At 35.8% G+C, this 17,931-nt stretch overlaps 1 protein-coding gene across 1 annotated transcript in view; it reads right to left on the bottom strand.

Annotated features, from left to right (window-relative positions):
• Positions 1-17,931, bottom strand: part of Gart (trifunctional purine biosynthetic protein adenosine-3 Gart) — a 36,085-nt gene that overhangs the window by 9,377 nt on the left and 8,777 nt on the right. The window contains exons 5-15 of the mRNA XM_069827556.1: positions 17,151-17,331; positions 15,102-15,315; positions 14,074-14,204; positions 12,505-12,628; positions 11,310-11,532; positions 10,289-10,511; positions 9,921-10,119; positions 6,533-6,784; positions 5,023-5,226; positions 3,230-3,379; positions 861-1,003 (exon numbers count right to left, since the gene is read on the bottom strand). Of these exons, the coding sequence (XP_069683657.1) occupies positions 861-1,003; positions 3,230-3,379; positions 5,023-5,226; positions 6,533-6,784; positions 9,921-10,119; positions 10,289-10,511; positions 11,310-11,532; positions 12,505-12,628; positions 14,074-14,204; positions 15,102-15,315; positions 17,151-17,331 (2,044 nt within the window). The remainder of the gene's footprint in view (positions 1-860; positions 1,004-3,229; positions 3,380-5,022; positions 5,227-6,532; positions 6,785-9,920; positions 10,120-10,288; positions 10,512-11,309; positions 11,533-12,504; positions 12,629-14,073; positions 14,205-15,101; positions 15,316-17,150; positions 17,332-17,931) is intronic.

Genomic DNA, 17,931 nt, shown 5'->3' with positions numbered 1-17,931 from the left:
ACAACAACAACAACAACAACAACAACAACAACAACAACAACAACAATAATAATAATAATAATAATAATAATAATAATAATAATAATAATAATAATAATAATAAAAACAGTACTACACTATGTTCAAAATAAGGGACATATTTTGTAATAATTTTCATGATCTAATAACAAGGACTACAGTTTAAAAGAATAGAAACTCAGATCATTAAAATGTCATTTCAGAAAGGTATTTGCAACTTATATAATTATATTACACAGCTCAGAGATGCCTAATGGGTAAAAATATTGTTGCTGTTGTCTAGTGCCTTGCATCTGGCAATGAAGCCATTAGCAGTCGTGCTTTCCAATACTTTTGAACTGTAGTTTCTTCTGATCTTAATGCTTCACAGGTCTTCAAGTGGTCTTCATTCATTTCTGCTGGATCGTTACACAGGACACATATGGGTGAAGCTGAGATACCTATTCTGTAGAGATGACTTGCTAGACAGTCATGATTTGTCAATAGTCTGAAGGCTGCAGCTGCTGTTTTCCTTGGTCTCTGGGGGATTATATCTGGGTTTGAAAGTAGGATAATCCATTTTTTGTCTTTAGCATTTGATTCTATTTCTTGTAGGTATGAATGAGAAAATTTTGTAGTGATCAAGCGTTTTATTGAGGAATATGAGAAATTAAATTTAGGCTTTTGTTTTATTGTTGTGCCTTTCTTTGCAAGTGTGTCTGCGGTTTCATTCCCCATGACTCCAGTGTGTGCTGGAATCCATTGGAGATGGACAATCTTATTAACTTTTTGGAGTTGTGTTAACATTTTGTAGCATTCTCTTATTTTTGTTGGTAAAAATATTGTAGAATCAATCAAAATACCTGAAGATTTGTACCGCTACCAGATATCAGAACACCGACTCTCTTTCTTTCAGGAGCATGTAACTTCACAACTGACTTTACATATGGCCTCATTAGTGCTTCCATTACAGGAACAAAATTTGTAACATCCACTTGACTAGCATCTGAAACAAAGTATAATATATGATAAGTGTTAGTAATCAACTTGCTCCTGTGATCAATCCTTGGCTATTTAAATTACCAAGATGGCTTAATTTTACAGCTATGTGCTTGCAAATTAATATCATTGACTTGAAAAATATGAATATGAATAAAATAGAAATAAACTTCAGTTAATAAACAACTATAATATAAAGCCAGTGTCATTTGACATCCAGTGTTCAAACCTACACAAAAATTAAAGTCAGAGCATCTTGCTTGTTCATATGCATTTAGACCTATATCCACCCACTTTCACAAGTATGCTTAATAAAGTTAAAAATTGATACTACGCTTCACAAATCTGTTTTAATAGCATTTTATACAATGAAATTTTTTAAGAAACTAGTACAATGTAAATCTAGTCTTTCAGGTAAAGCACCCTGTAAAGCAGATTTGAATAATTTCAAGGGAAAAATTGTTCCGGGGCCGGGTATCGATCCCGAGACCTCTGGTTGAACGTACCAGCACTCTCCCAACTGAGCTACCCGGGAACTCCACCCGACACCGTCTCAACTTTTCCCTTTATATCCACACAACTCGCGTGGGCTGACGAAACGCCAGAGACCCACATCAAGTGCACACAATCTCTGTGTGACTTGGAATTGTGGTTTTCTGTTAATGTACATAGTGACGTAAATATTACGCAAATCTAGTCTTTCAGGTAAAGCACCCTGTAAAGCAGATTTGAATAATTTCAAGGGAAAAATTGTTCCGGGCCGGGTATCGATCCCGAGACCTCTGGTTGAACGTACCAGCGCTCTCCCAACTGAGCTACCCGGGAACTCCACCCGACACCGTCTCAACTTTTCCCTTTATATCCACACAACTCGCGTGGGCTGACGAAATGCCAGAGACCCACATCGAGTGCACACAATCTCTGTGTGACTTGGAATTGTGGTTTTCTGTTAACGTACACAGTGACGTAAATATTACGCAAATCTAGTCTTTCAGGTAAAGCTCCCTGTAAAGCAGATTTGAATAATTTCAAGGGAAAAATTGTACAATGTAAGTTGTAATTTAGTCTTTAAACTTGGATTACTGATATATTCTTACTAGTCTACTCTTTCTCTCTTTCTTATAAAAATCTTAATGGATGAGTCTTATTTTCGAGTAAATACGGCAGTTGATAACAGTGCAATCGAATATGGTAACAGAACAGAATATAAATAAGGGTTCTTTCAGTAACAAAACATACAAATTCCTTAACAAGTACATGGGTTTTGCAGATTGCATTTTTGAGGTGACAGTAAATCTCTGTATTCGTCAGTGTGTTCCTAGACATCTAACATTATTGACTCAATCCTCCTCCTTCGTTTAATGAGATTTTAGAAGAACCTTTGCAACACTACTAGGATCTGATTTCAATGTTTCTGATGTAAGCATCAAACACTGATGCACTCTCGAAGTAAGAAATGTGGGCGAGAAATTAGTAATAAATTTTAACTGCAGCTCTTTCATTCAGGGATAGAGTTAACATACCGTGAATCTACAATCTGGAACTTCTAGCTTCAATCCACTTTCGAAAAATTCACACTAATGATTTTCATTTGTTTGTTAACAATGACAGGATCAGAATCTTGACTTTCAAATCATTTTCCTCCTCGTTTAGAAGTACAAACTTGTGATGTGTTTTAATTATTGTTTTTCTTTGTTTAAAATTTCAGATACTAATAGATGTACTGCATTATGACAGAGTTTGGGTCTTTGCATATCTAACATTCACTAGACTATGCCAAAACAATGCAGATGGTGTGTCAAAGCCTCTGTATATTCTAAATTTTACTACTACTTCTTTTCTTTTGTTAACCACATCCAAGCTCAGTCCACATGCTCTCTAAAAATGCTAATATTTACAATTCACATGCCCTCTGAAAATGCTAATATTTAGCAGCAAAATAATAAACTTCAGTTGGGGTAGCTTATAAAATTACCCTTTTAAGCACCAAAAATAATATAACCTTCAAAATATTACACTGAAGGACTGTTCCAGGCCAAAATGACAGAATTAAAGGAAACTGCAATTCAGTAATAATAATTCGTGTCCTTAAAAATTCATTGTCCTAGCAGGGTTTGAACACATGAACCTTGGGTTCAAATGCAATCAAAGTAACCAGTAGCTGAGCAATAATAGCTGCTATGAATAATCTTTAAACTATTTCTGCTGCTTGATTATGATTTATGATTATTACCTCCAGTTTTTGCTTCCACTGTTCCGATGACATGAGGTGTATCACTAGTGATTAACTTAAGGACGGATTCAACATCTGAGGAACTGACAATTATAACAGTTCCAATCCCACAATTAAATGTTCTAAGAAGTTCAGCTGCATTCACACCACCTGGAAGAATAAACAAGCATGCATACCCATCAGACTACTGACATGTAAAGAATACTTCGAAAGTCACAATCATCATGCCACAAAGAAGCACAGGAAGAAAAGGATGAAGTGAGCTAGCAAGAGAGGGATGGAGGGAAGGGCATAGGGAGACACAAGGGGGTGAAGACAAATAGAGTTCTACCACAGTCTAGTATATACAGTCGCGAAGCTCAATACGTAGTAAATATGCAAACATTAGATAGTTGCTCACCACTAGGATTGCTAATATCGTCTCATTACAGGCAATGCAAAATAGTACCGTCACAGTCTATTGTTTCTAGCACCCTCAAAACTCAAGCTTCGTGACTGTATATAGTAGACTGTGGTTCTACCATTTTCACAGCTGGTTTTCTATAGTGTTTGGGACTAACGTGTTACAAGTAATGCCATTATTAGTAACAGTTACAGTTTCAAAGGAATGCTTGGTAACAGCATATGATTTAAATAAAGTAACTATAACTATAGTGAAGTTACTTTTATCGAAGACTGCTTCTTGTGAAAAAGATGTCCTCACCTCTGCATCCCAGTAGTATAGAGATGATTTATGTAATCAACTACAAAAGGCTGATGCTGAAGATGAGGTGGAGGAAGAAGGAGGGAAGTCTATGACAAAAACTTTTGCTATGGCAGTAGAGGGTCTGACATTGTTCGAAGATATAATAATTTCTCCTTCAGTGTGGTTGAAAATCAAAACAGTATTAATTTGTATCTGTACGGCAAGTCAAAAAGAGAAAAGAGATTACTCTTCTGAGTATTTTTTAAAACTGGTAATGTAAATAGATCATTCTCAGCACATCATCATCATCATCCTTCATGAATTAGGCCTCTCTAGACCTGTTTCGGCCCCATCTAGCAGTCTTCTTAAAGGTCTTCCTGGTCGACGATGTCCTCTAGGTTTATATTGCATCATAATTTTTGGGATTCTTGAATTTTCCATTCTTCTTACATGATCTAGCCAATTGAATTTGTATCTGGTGATTTTCTCTTCTACTGATTCTACTTCTAATTGTTCTAAAATTTCTCATTCCTTTTTCGGTCTAAAAGAGTATATCCTGCTGTCCTCCTGAAAAATTTCATTTCCGTTGCTTTGATTCTGTTCATGTCTTTTTTCTTTAATGTCCAAATCTCGCTTCCGTATAAAAGGGAGGGTAATGCCAGTGTATTATATATTTTTATTCTTGTAGATTTTTGTACTAAATTCTCAGCACATTTTAGTGAAAATTAATTTCCTCTTTCCTGTTGCTTCAGACTGACTTCCATAGGACACAACTAGACATAAATTATTTGTATAAAAATTTGTTTGTAAATGTAAAGTTGTAATTACAGTATAATGATTAAAAATAATACAATACGTAATATTTAAATTATACAACAGTAGTATTTTATCATTCTCTACCCAATTCAGGTAAACCATTTTTAAAATAAAATTTGGGGGAATGAGCATTAAAACTACATTTTCTTCTTGCTAGGATTAGCTCATTCTTTCCTAGCCACTCGTTACCCCGCATTTTACATACCAACACACACAGCTATATAGATACAAGCAGACATATTTTGTTTTTATTTTGGACATATTTAAGGCTTTAATTAATTTTTAACCATACCTGCAGCTGCCAACCATCCAAACACTGATGGAATTGTCCATTTTGAAGCATCAAGTAGGACCTTACAACTCTTTGGTAAGACTCGTGGAATATTTTCTGTGAGTCCACCGCCTGTTATATGAGCCAAGGCTTTCACCTTCCCACTCTGCAAGGCTGGTAGCAAGCTCTTCACGTAGATCTTCGTTGGTGTCAACAATTCTTCACCTGTTGAAAACAATGGAGACAATATTATTGGCACCTACTTGTTGCAAGAAAGGAAACCCAGTCTGCACAATATGTAATAAGGAAGAAGACTCAACCTCTCGTATCTCCAGATTTAAAACTTCAATTCACAGGAGGGGAACATAATCTGATGGAATGTAACACAAAAGGAACTCCTGAGGGAGGGGAAAACGTATTAAAAGGTTGCTGACACGAATTCAAGGTACTATCTATTTAGGCTACATAGAAAAATTCATATGAACACAATTACAATTCACACATAATGTTTTAGCAAATGAAGCTAGTTATTGGTTCAAATGACACCACAAGACCACATATAAGCTTACAGAAATATTCCAAAATAAATAGTTGGTTGTTTCACTAAATGAAACTAGAATTGCCAACTTCTTAGACACTATGCATATTAAGTGTGAATGTGTACCATCAATTTAAAGAGTTGTCCGAAAAGCATAAATTTTATAATGTTGGTACAATGAACATTCATTTAAACATACAAATATTTCACATATTCATTATATATGAGGTCTCGCCTACCTCATTGAATATTACAAGACTACTATGAAGTAGCCAATGTGTATTATCATCATTTAATTCGAGAAAATTTCGTTCCGGCACCGGAAATCGAATCCGGGTCCTCTCAGCTCTGCGCGCTGAGTGCTCTTTCCAACTGAGCTATGCCGGGACATGATCCACTGTGCCGGCCGAACTCCTCTCGTTGTAATGTTTTACGGCCTTACTACCTGCACTTTAGACAATGTTAGTCATACATGCAGGAGCGCATATTTAAATGACTTTATGGCCATATTCAACCTCAGTTTGTGACAACTGCTAACAGTTAATACATCACATATTCATTATATATAAGGTCTCGCCTACCTCATTGAATATTACACGACTACTATGAAGTAGCCAATGTGTATTATCATCATTTAATTCGAGAAAAATTCGTCCCAGCTCCGGGAATCGAACCCGGGACCTCTCAGCTCTGTGCGCTGAGTGCTCTGTTTTTTTTTTTTTCTAAAGTGGATGTTATGTTTGTATATTTTATGGTTTTCGTCCAAGGCTTACACAGATGCACTTATTATCTGGACATGGTTCATTCCACATTTAGTCTGGGCTACAACTGGTACGTGAACAGCTTCTTTCAGTTACTGTTAGAGGGAAGACAAGTGAGCATGTATATTGTGGAAGAAACAACTGCTATATTTAACACTTTCATGAAGTATGTATTGTGAAGAAGATTCCTACAACATTTCACAGAAAACATCCAAAGAAGATGGAGTATTACCGAACGTTTTTCCTGATGAACTAAAAGGAGCTGCATCAGAGTACTGAACCCCACATTTTTGCATGATCTTGCGAACGAGGCTGAAGCCATTGCTGTGAACACCACTAGAAGGCAGCGCAATGACCACATCTCCAGCTTGTATCTCGTCTGTGTGGGGAAGCAGCTTCGTCCTCTCCACTGCTCCCACAGCAAATCCTGCCAAGTCATAGTCGTCCACTGCATACAGACCCGGCATCTCAGCTGTCTCACCACCTAGAACCAATCATAAAAGATATGCTCATCTTCCTCTTAGTTTTATTGCAATTAATTTCTGTTTAATACTAATTGTATTATTTAACATATTAGATATTTTAATAGAATTAATGAGGGACAAAATGAAGTAGGCTCTTTTTCACTCAATTACATTGATTATTCCAACGTTATTTTGAAAGTTTATATCTATATACAAATACTGTTACAAAGAAAGCAATAAACAGATTCATGATTACATACACTAAAGCTAATCTCTTTTCTTAAAAACATGCATGCATGCATGCAGCAGTAAGCAAACAAAATGAAACACAAAACATACTAAAGCTACTTTCATCTACAGAAAAACTATTCAGAGCTCACCAAAAATGATATAGGTCCTTGCATCTCAGGTAAGCTGTACCAGAAAGCAAGAAAGCATAAGAGAAATTTTATATTTGGAACAACTCACGTAAAATATTGTCACATTTTATCTCAAATATATAATTCAATACCATATATAGTACACACAATGCTTTATGTTATTGGAGTCAGTTTCTTCAAACTCTTCAATGTTCACTTACAATATTATTTTTTTAAAGTAACTCACAATGGTTGTTTCTAAGATGAACATGAATGGAAACTGGAAAATTTTAATACTGCTTAATATAAGTCTTGGAGAAACTAGTGAGGTGCTTTGTGTGGAGTGTGGCATTACAAGAGGCAGAAATATGGACTTTATGACGAAGTGAAGAGAAGCGAATAAAAGCATTTGGAACATGGATGTGGAGAAGAATGGAGTGTGTGAAAAGGACAAACAGAATAAGAAATGAAACGCTGGAAAGAGTGGATGAAGAAAGAATGATGCTGAAGTTGATCAGGAAGAGAAAAAGGAATTGGTCGGGTCACTGGCTGAGAAGAAACTGCCTGCTGAAGGATGCACTGGAAGGAATGGTGAGAAAGTGTCCAACAATAATGTAACACTATTACAGAAGTGTTAACAGTGATTAAAGAGGCAAGCGAGAAGGAAATGGCAGACATCCTGGATACTGAATATGCACCATCTTACTACTCCATTTATACTCTAATTTCTAGTGAAATATTTTTGTGCTTCTTCAACCACTCTATTCTCCTAATTTGACTTCAGAAGACTCTGCTAATGGCTTCATTGCCAAATGCAAGGCACTAGACAACAACAACTTCAGAAGACTTATCTGTACTCCGAAAAATTAAGTTACTCTGAATGAGAAACGATTTGATTCCATAAATACGATTAAAATAATTTTAACACAGTTCTCGAGGTACTTCAGAAATAAAAATGCATCCAAATGTAAAAAGTTTGCTGAAATCATTACGTAAGAGTCTCAGACAACTACTTTGAAGGAAACAATTTTGGGTAGCATGTACGCACTACCATTGTTTATTTATACCAATAGTTCAGGAATCTTTCAATCACAGTAACTCCAAGTAATATTTACTGATCATTCCTCTCTCACATAAAAATTTGGAGATGGGACAATGGACCCAAATATTCGTGAGGTTTTTGTCCCATCCTTTACCTGTAATCTACGAACTCAGAAAGTGGTATGAGGGATAGGTTGCTGCTTTAAGTCCAATGCATGCATAAAGAATTTTGACGAAATAAGTAAAACTAAGCTCTAAAAATATTTTAGACACTATATAATTTTTACACCCTATTCAGATATGAATATTAGAAAAGAAAAATGTTTACCAAAATACACTGTGGAGTTATAAACAGTTATAAACACTATCAGTTATTTAACTGTATCCGTACACAAAAATAGGTTAATGTTTTACTTCTTATGATATTGCTCACATATTATTTTGTGCGAGATCGTGCGTATTTGCTTGCTTTCCGCACAAAACTAATACGCGGTAAGTTGAAATACCACATTCAGTATTCCCAACGTAACACACATAACAATTTCCCTCTTCTTACCGCTTAAGCGCCATATTCATTTTACTGCTTTAGGCTTTTAACATATTATTTTTAGAGACGTTTAACATAGTAATAATTATAAATTGGAAACTTACCACTGTCAATTTCACCTAAATTGCACTGTTAATTATTGTTTTTAAATATTTTCAAAAATTAAGTAAACTCTACAACTCCACTAAAGTTACTGCATTCGTGATGCAAGTAACATTAAGGAAGCCGTGAAAAAATCAACAAGATTCCAGATGCCGATGTTATTACTGCAATATGTTATATAAATAATATTGTTAAAATATTAAAATGAAAAATAAATCATTACATAATCTTACCGTTTGTTTTAAGTTCGCATTTATAGACTGGGGGAATATGGTAAACACAGCAAACATTTTATAGCAACAATTTGAAGATAGATATTTTTATTTTTAAAAGTTGCCGTCATTGAACAGAAACCAAGATGGAGATTTCATTGCAACTAATTAGAAATTCCTCTTTCTGGTATGTAATAAACGATCTTCACACAAAATAATGTACGATACACGAGCGGTATGTTTGTTTTCATGTTCTCGGAAATTAAAAAAGGTCAACTAAGTTTCGCTTTTTCAATCTTTTCCTCGAACATGAAAACATCAACATACCGCTCTTGTAACGCATATTACTATTTTGTTCTCACCTAGCTAAGAGATTTCAATAAACAAATCTTTGAAATATACCCGGCCCTGGAACAATTTTTCCCTTGATATTATTCAAGCATGCTTCACAGGGAGCTTCTACTTGAAAGTCAGATTTGTATAAATCTTTGAAGTAGTTTATAATAATTCTTAAAAAAAGGAAAAAGGGCCGAATTTTGTTACATGATACTACCTAAACAATTAGAATTTTTTTTTCCATTCCTTCACTGTTTTATAGCCAATATACTGCTCTAGTGCCTCCAGTTGAATTGCTGTACATTTTCTTAACCAGTTTTTAATTGTGGTCCCTGATCTGCAATGATCGTTTTGGGGCTTCCAAATCTGCATACTCAAATGCAGCATGAGATAAAAGGATCGTATTTAACAAAGTATTGGTCAAAATTTAGAAACCCATATATCATATTAAAGAAGATGAAATTCTATATAATATGAAGTATATTCTAAGGAATGCTATTTTTGACAGAAAACAAAGTAAAGAAAAAGTCTGAGGCACTTCACAGCCCGTTGTACATACCAACAAGAGCACAGCCTGCCAGCTTGCATCCCTCAGCAACCCCGGCCACAACCTGGCTTGCAACGTCCACATTAAGAACTCCACAGGCGTAGTAGTCGAGAAAGAACAGGGGTTCTGCCCCATGAGCCAGAATGTCGTTCACACACATGGCGACAAGGTCAATACCAATTGTGGAATGTAGCTGACACGCCTGGGCTATCTAAAAGCACAACCACAATGAGTCCACACTCGTGATGAAGACACGAAATAGGCAATATGTGAATTGCCTAGCAGTGCAGACTTTTCCAACTTTAAACATAAAAAGGGCAAACAAAAACAACAGTTCAAGACAAGACAAGAAATGAGGTTTCTCCTTGCCTCTACATTACCTTCAGCTTAGTGCCGACACCATCTGTGCCTGAGACCAGAAGAGGGTCTTTGTAACCAGCAGCTTTTGTATCGAATAAACCGCCAAAACCACCAATAGAGCCCAGGACTCCATTACGGTTTGTCTGAGCCACTGCAGGTTTAATTCTACTAACAAGGTTATCTCCTGCCACAATGTCTACACCACTGGCCTTGTAAGAGAGCTGACCTTTCTGGAGAAGTGATCTGAAAAGCAACACCAAACATCTTGTCAACATTATTTTCGAAGTATACCAAGGCATTTCCTTCAGAATATATCATCACGTGAATGCAAGAACTAGGTAACTCGAAATTTTCGTTTTTTTGGTTACCTCTTTTATAGCATAGCAAAAATCGCACAAAATTTAATCCAGGATCTAGGTAATTGATCGAACGATACCAGCGACATCTATTTTCCTATATAACAAATAGATAAAAGAAAACGAGACATATACCTTAGTGCAATAAATAAGTAAATAGGCAATGTCACAAAATATGAAAAATCAAGTTACCTAGTTCTTGCATTCAGGCGACGATATAATATGGATTACACACATTATTTCTAATTTTCCATCCTGTATTTCAACTATACTTGGACATAATAAATTTCGACAAAAAGCTAAATAACAATTAAAACATCAACTGTATATGGAAAAAAGAACCACATATCTAACTTTATGAACGCGAACATACCAATAAACTAGTAAAAACTCTTCCAAATATTAATATATTTAAGACATACTTTAACCATCCAAGAAGATGGTACAAATCAAAACAAAAGAAAAATTTCTTAAACAATCCCTCCCTACTAATATCGCAAAACAAAATATGAAACAACATAAAGATAATAGGATGCTAAAATCAGAACAAACCAAGGAAAGAATCTGCAGCCTTACTTCGTCTGAAGATTGGCCACAACTGCCTTCCAGTCCCCACAATATATCAAACCTGCAAGGTACATGAATTTCCCCATAGTATTGCATGCAGTCCAAAGGGCAAACTCACCTGGCAATTCCTTTATAAGAAATATCTGTTCTGTATTGAGCTCCTTCGAAATTAATTTTCTCACAAGCTCTGGTTGCTTTAGCAGCTGCTACAGCTAATTGATTTGCTATGGCTATCACGATGAGAACTCTTCCGCCATTTGTGACCAGATCTCCATTAGTTGATAATGCTGTTCCACTGTGGAACACCAAATGTTCTGGCAGCTTTGAGATTACGTCATGCCCTATTGGATAAATAAATACAATGAATGAATACATAGCATTATAAATATATATTTTTAATGCTTAGATTGAGAATAATGACAATGAATGTAAAGTATAGAATAATTAAACTTACTTACAACTTACTTACAAATGGCTTTTAAGGAACCCGAAGGTTCATTGCCGCCCTCACATAAGCCCGCCATCGGTCCCTATCCTGTGCAAGATTAATCCAGTCTCTATCATCATATCCCACCTCCCTCAAATCCATTTTAATATTATCCTCCCATCTACGTCTCGGCCTCCCCAAAGGTCTTTTTCCCTTCGGTCTCCCAACTAACACTCTATATGCATTTCTGGATTCGCCCATACGTGCTACATGCCCTGCCCATCTCAAACGTCTGGATTTAATGTTCCTAATTATGTCAGGTGAAGAATACAATGCGTGCAGTTCTGCGTTGTGTAACTTTCTCCATTCTCCTGTAACTTCATCCCGCTTAGCCCCAACAGTACATCTTAAATCAGAACTTTTTCGGAATTGATGACAACTTCAAAGCAGGTCTTTTGTTTTTTTATTTTTTTACTTGGTTATGTAGATGTTGTATCAACTACTAGGTTATTTATCATCAATGGGATTGGTGATAGCGAGATGGTATTTGGCGAAATGAGGCCGAGGATTCGCCACAGATTACCTGACATTCGCCTTACATTTGGGGAAAACAGCCCAAGCGGAGATTGAAGCTGCGCCATAACGCAACTCCGGATCGACTTTTTGTCACACTATTACGTTCCTATCCTGAAAGACTGAATCCTGTCTAGGAGGCAAATGATTGATGTGGAGTATGTGTAAAAATACATTAAAGAAGTTGTAATAGTCACGTATGTTTATGTGGGTTTCCTTTTACGTTGGATCCCTAGGCTTAGGTTATGACCAACCCTGTACAAATGTTTCATTTAAAAAGGTATACTGCTGAGAGGAATCATGCTGTAAGTACCTGTTATAACGTTTCCTTTAGAGGAGGACTCAGGGTAGCCCCTGCTAGCCATGATAACGCCAACTGCATACACATCTGACCGCCACTGCAAAGTCTGCTTATTCAGTTCTCCTTTGCAGCAAGCCTGGAACACGAGTGATGTAAGATATTAAAATGTGCTATGACATAAAACTGAAACGGATTAACACTCGATCTTTGACTGTAAAATCAATTATCCAATAAAAAATATAAGTTTTGAAAAGTGCACTTTTAAATTCCCTATAGAGCAAAGTGACCGATATTATATTACACACTTAATGAAAATTTAAAGTCAAGGTGGAAGATAAATCTATAACATATAAGTTTTCAATTTTGATGGAGAAACACCATGAATTTAATACTGAAACACATCTAGCATTTGTTGGTTTTAAAAAAAGCTTTCAACAGTGTGAACAGAAGTATATTGTTGGATATTTTGGCAAAGGATCAGATTTCACTTGTCAGAAGAGATGATTTACAGTATTTATAATCTGTATAAAACAAATCCCATTCCAATCAAAATAGGAGACAAAATATCTGAATGCAAAGAAATAAACTCAGTTGTCAGACAAGGTTATGGACTCTCACCCCTTCTGTTTAATATTTTAATGAATGCGATTGTACGAGATTTTAGAGAAACAAGACATGGAAATATCACCAGTAACAGGAATTTAAAATGAGATACAATAATTTCTGCCGATGTTCTGGTTTTATTAACCACATCAGATGACTTCGAGGGCTTAGTGTGAAACTAACATAACTACAAAAATTGACGTTTTTAGGTTTTTACACCAATTGATAGCAAATTCGTTCTTCTACTTGGTCACAAAAATCAGTCTTGTATACAATTCGTAGCTACAAAACATGATGGTATAGTTCATGTGAAATATGCGTATTGCCTGTTAAGAATTTTGCTGTGAATAAAACATCAATTGTAGTTACGTTAGTTTCACATTAAGCCCTCGACTTGTAATGGTTATACCTGGTAAGGTTTATCTTGTCTCAGTAGCAATAAAACCAAGTCCCTTCAAATGAGGGTGGAGATTATAGGAGGGTTGTAAATTTTCAATATTCCTTTCAAAACCTTGTTATTGTATAGGCTGCCGGAACTCAATTTCTTGAAAGACAAGCTCAGTGACGGAACTACACAGTACGAAGAGAGATTTTTGTCATTTCATTTTGCGCTACAGAATGTATCAACTGGTCCCTTCCGCCACTGGATGGATGGACGGCATCGCTCCATTCCCCAATCGCCATAACAATACAGACAAAGTAAGACATATCTCCTTTCTCTCTCTTTTCACAGTGAGACAAGATACAGCACACAGACTAGTACACAATTTAAATTTGGTAGTCCACAGGTATTCTATGGAAATATACAGTATTAAGCAAAATTTGTTGAAACAACAAAACCCTTAACACTTACTTTACTTACTTAGGTTATAAACTATCTTTTGCTCATGAATTTAGTACATTTTAAAATGTTCTCTAGCAAATCTAAATTTTCTGTCCCAAGTTGTGCGACAATGAGTACAAAATAATGTTACTCACCAACATAATATGGTACAAATCTGACTCAAGTAGAGACAATATGACTTGAGTCTCAGGATCCCCAAATCTACAATTAAATTCTAAGACTTTGGGCCCATCTTTCGTCAGCATGAGACCTGCATATAAAACACCTGTAACAAAGAAATAAAATTGTTCATTTCTCTAATTTAACAAATGTGAAATAAGCCATGCATGATCGTTTCCTTTTCAATGACAAGTACTAGACTCCTAGACACAGATACTTGTGTGAATGGCTGCGTTCAGCCGGGACAGCACTGGGGTAGCGATTCATTTTTGCTGAGTTACAGCAGCTGTTAGTGGCTGAACGACCAGACTGCAAAAGTCCGCTGTGTTTACAAAGAAACACGCCATTGTTCTGTCTACTCCGGCACCATTGGTTGATGTCTACCCCCTCCACTTTCGCTGACTAGCAGCAGGCTTGCAGCAAAAAAAAATTTGCTACGAAAAATGGCGGCCGCTATTTCAGCACTGTCGGCCAGCAAGGCGTTCAGCGCTGTCCCGGCTGAACACAGCCAATGGTAATTACAAGTATCAGTATCTGTGTCTAGGAGTAATGTGCAAAAGCTATACATTACTTAGCTGTCTCAAACACTGTCTGTAGTGTATCAGATATAACCTTATATTTGAACAAAAATAAGTAAATAAAAAGTCTGAAAACTGAGATACTTTTAAAATCATACAGTTCATTTACCAGTTGTTACTCTTTTCCTCTCTAAAAATAATTCGTAATTTGATTTATTGTACAGTTATAAAGGAACATGACAATTACAAAACACAAAGGAATTAAAACAAAATGCATTCAAGTGAACTTCGCAGAAAAAATTTCAGACAATTATTGCTTGTCATGTTTTCTTTGAATGCTTACAAAGCTAATGCGGAAAAGCATTATGTTCAAATCTTCGTTTCATATGTACCAGACCTCTAAATTACGCAACATATTGCCATAATCATTTTTGGCGAATATCACGTCTTAAAAGTATAAGTTGGCAGTTTTTTTATCTCATTACCTATGAACGGAGTGTTCTCTTTCTTCAAACCATCAACAGCTTTCTGCAGGACAGTCTCACGAACAGTGACCAATTCACAATCGGATATCAGAGGACAGGGACAGTATGCTCCCATGCCACCTGTGTTAGCTCCAACATCACCATCCATGTGTCGTTTGTGATCTTGTGAAGGAAGCATCACACTTATATTTGAACCATCCACAAATGCTAGTACCTGCAATAAATGAGTATATTAGAAGTTAGACATTTCACGTCTTAAAAATTAATTAATCAAGAACTTTCAATTTAACCTATTACCCTCTGCCAAGATTGAACCCTTAACACTTGGGTCTAGAGGCAATGATGTATCCACTAGATTGGAATAATGTCTTCCAAACATTTCAATGAAAATTGTTGTTGTTGTTATTATTATTATTATTATTATTATTATTATTATTACTATTACTACTATTATTACTACAGTTTTCCAATCACTTTATGCCTATTGTTTGCAAATTTTTCCGTATATAGTCTAAATATCTCACATGTGGTCTTTGCAGTGATCTTCTTCCCAGCAGTTTTTCTTCTGCAACTTTCCTAATTTTCTTTTCTGGTGAAGTTTTCATCATATGACCTATTCATTTATAGTTCATTACATAAGTCATCTATATAATACTGGGAATATCTTACTATCAGCTATGTATGCAATGGAGGGAGAAAGGCACTGGCCACCCTACGCCATTATCTCCTGACTTAGTTGCCTCCGGGGTGATACCTTATTGGTGTCACTTGTGAGGTTCAAACCCGTCTTCAGACAATTGCTTAAATAGTAAATGATACTTTTTGCTACAGCCATCTCTCATATTGGCCAGCAAGAGAGTTAATGGCTTTATTGCCAAGAACTCAGCATTAGTTAACAACAATATATTTTTGTTTTTACTGAAAAATGTTATTTATTGAAGTTACAAGTTTTAGTAATAATAGCGACATTACATTGATTTTAAAATTCAGTGGTGGGCACCACTGCCCTGCACTCTACTCTAAATCTATGATCAATATTGGGAAGCATGTGCAAAACTCTCTTCCTAATATTTTTTCTTTTTTTATGCTCGACCATGCCGAAATGTAGTAATTATACATCTGGTAGCAGCCCTTTAATGGACCTCATTAAAGTACACCTATTCATTAAAGTTCAGGTGTTCCACCAATCAGAAAACACCACTGTAGCAATATGAAAGCGCAAGTATCGATTATTCTCGGATATGCAATCAAAAGACAACTAGCGAAACGTCACGGAGGCTGGAAATCCAAGACTGTCGCAGAAGGTTATGTTCTGTTACTATAATAATTAGCGTTAATTGTAAATAACATTCAAATAAATTCAATTTGTCATCTCGTTTTTCAATGTCTAAATCAATTTCAAGGTTATATCAAGATTAATCTTTATTTTACTCTCTAGATTATATCAAGGTCAATGACATTTGTTTCTAGGAAAAAAATCAATACTTTCGCATCTGCGCACATCTCACAATTTACGAGATATTGCACAAGGTCAGTTCCGCTCCCCAGTCAGATAAGAATAACATGAATACTTATGAATAATTTCAAGTTAGAAATATGGTCGAACATAAAAAGTCGCTTGCGCTTGTTTCATAAAAATACTCGCGTCTTAATTACTACCATTATAGGCTCATTGCATAATGTACTATTATTACCTTTCCTTTTTATTACTTATTACTGTTATTATTTCAAGCCTTTTTTCGTGTACACATTGTATGCTTTAAGAGAAAGGTCATTGGTCAAGTTTAAGCTATATTAGATATTAAAAAAAAAATGCCCACCAAAGATCCTTTCAATTTAGTAAATTTATGAATTTCAGAAGAATTTAATACATAGTCGTCATTCTTTCAAATCTTCTGTCGCTTTGGATCTGTCTCCAATATTGAAGTGGATGGGTGACTGGCCCTCCTATTTGCTTACATCAGAAACATTTTTGGTTGAAACAAAGAATAGCAGACTCTCACAGTTGTTAGTCTGGAAACTGAATAACTGAAACAAAATGCATCTTACCGATACTTCCTCCCCTTCTAATAATTCCTCCACGATGACAGTGTTGCCAGCACTGCCGAACTTGTGATCCGTCAGAATGCTGTCCACTGCATGACAGGCTTCTGTCTGAGAAGTTGCCACAACCACTCCCTTCCCAGCTGCTAGTCCACTGGCCTTTACTACTAGAGCTGGGAAACTGGAGCTGGAACATAAATACACAATTTACAGTAGTTTTTTCACCAGGTCTTCTGTTATTCTATACAAAGAACAATATTTTTTTTTAAAACAGAGATATCAGATTCTGAATTGTTTATGGTCTTTTTACAGCAGCTTTTTATCCGTAAATACTGCCAACAACTGGCAACAGAGGGCTCAACTGTGACAAAACCAAAAATAACATATTAAATTAGCAGCATTTTCATATTAATGACAACAATATTAGTTGGAAACAATGTTTTAAAACGTATTTCATGCATGAAAATGACACACAGGATGAACTCCATGAAAACATTTATCTTCAAAATCGAGGGTTTCACTGAAAATAGTTACGTAAGTGGATCATGAACATCTTACCAAATGCCCAACCCTCCAAAATGAAACCTCTATTAAAAATAATGAAGTGCAAGAAGACAAATTGCGTCATTACCAAGTATCCGGCATTAAAAAACATCACACGCAGCTGGACGGATCTATAGGTAAGTACACAAACAGAGAGACAGACTAAGATACCGTATATACTTGGACACAATGGAAAATGTTAAACATATTTGGAACATACTCACAAAAATTTACCAAAAACATC

This window comes from Periplaneta americana, chromosome 6, assembly GCF_040183065.1.
Source record: "Periplaneta americana isolate PAMFEO1 chromosome 6, P.americana_PAMFEO1_priV1, whole genome shotgun sequence".
Classification (NCBI taxonomy): Eukaryota; Metazoa; Arthropoda; class Insecta; order Blattodea; family Blattidae; genus Periplaneta; species Periplaneta americana.
The sequence above is the reverse complement of the archived record's forward strand: the minus strand, read 5'-3'. Positions and strand labels throughout refer to the sequence as shown.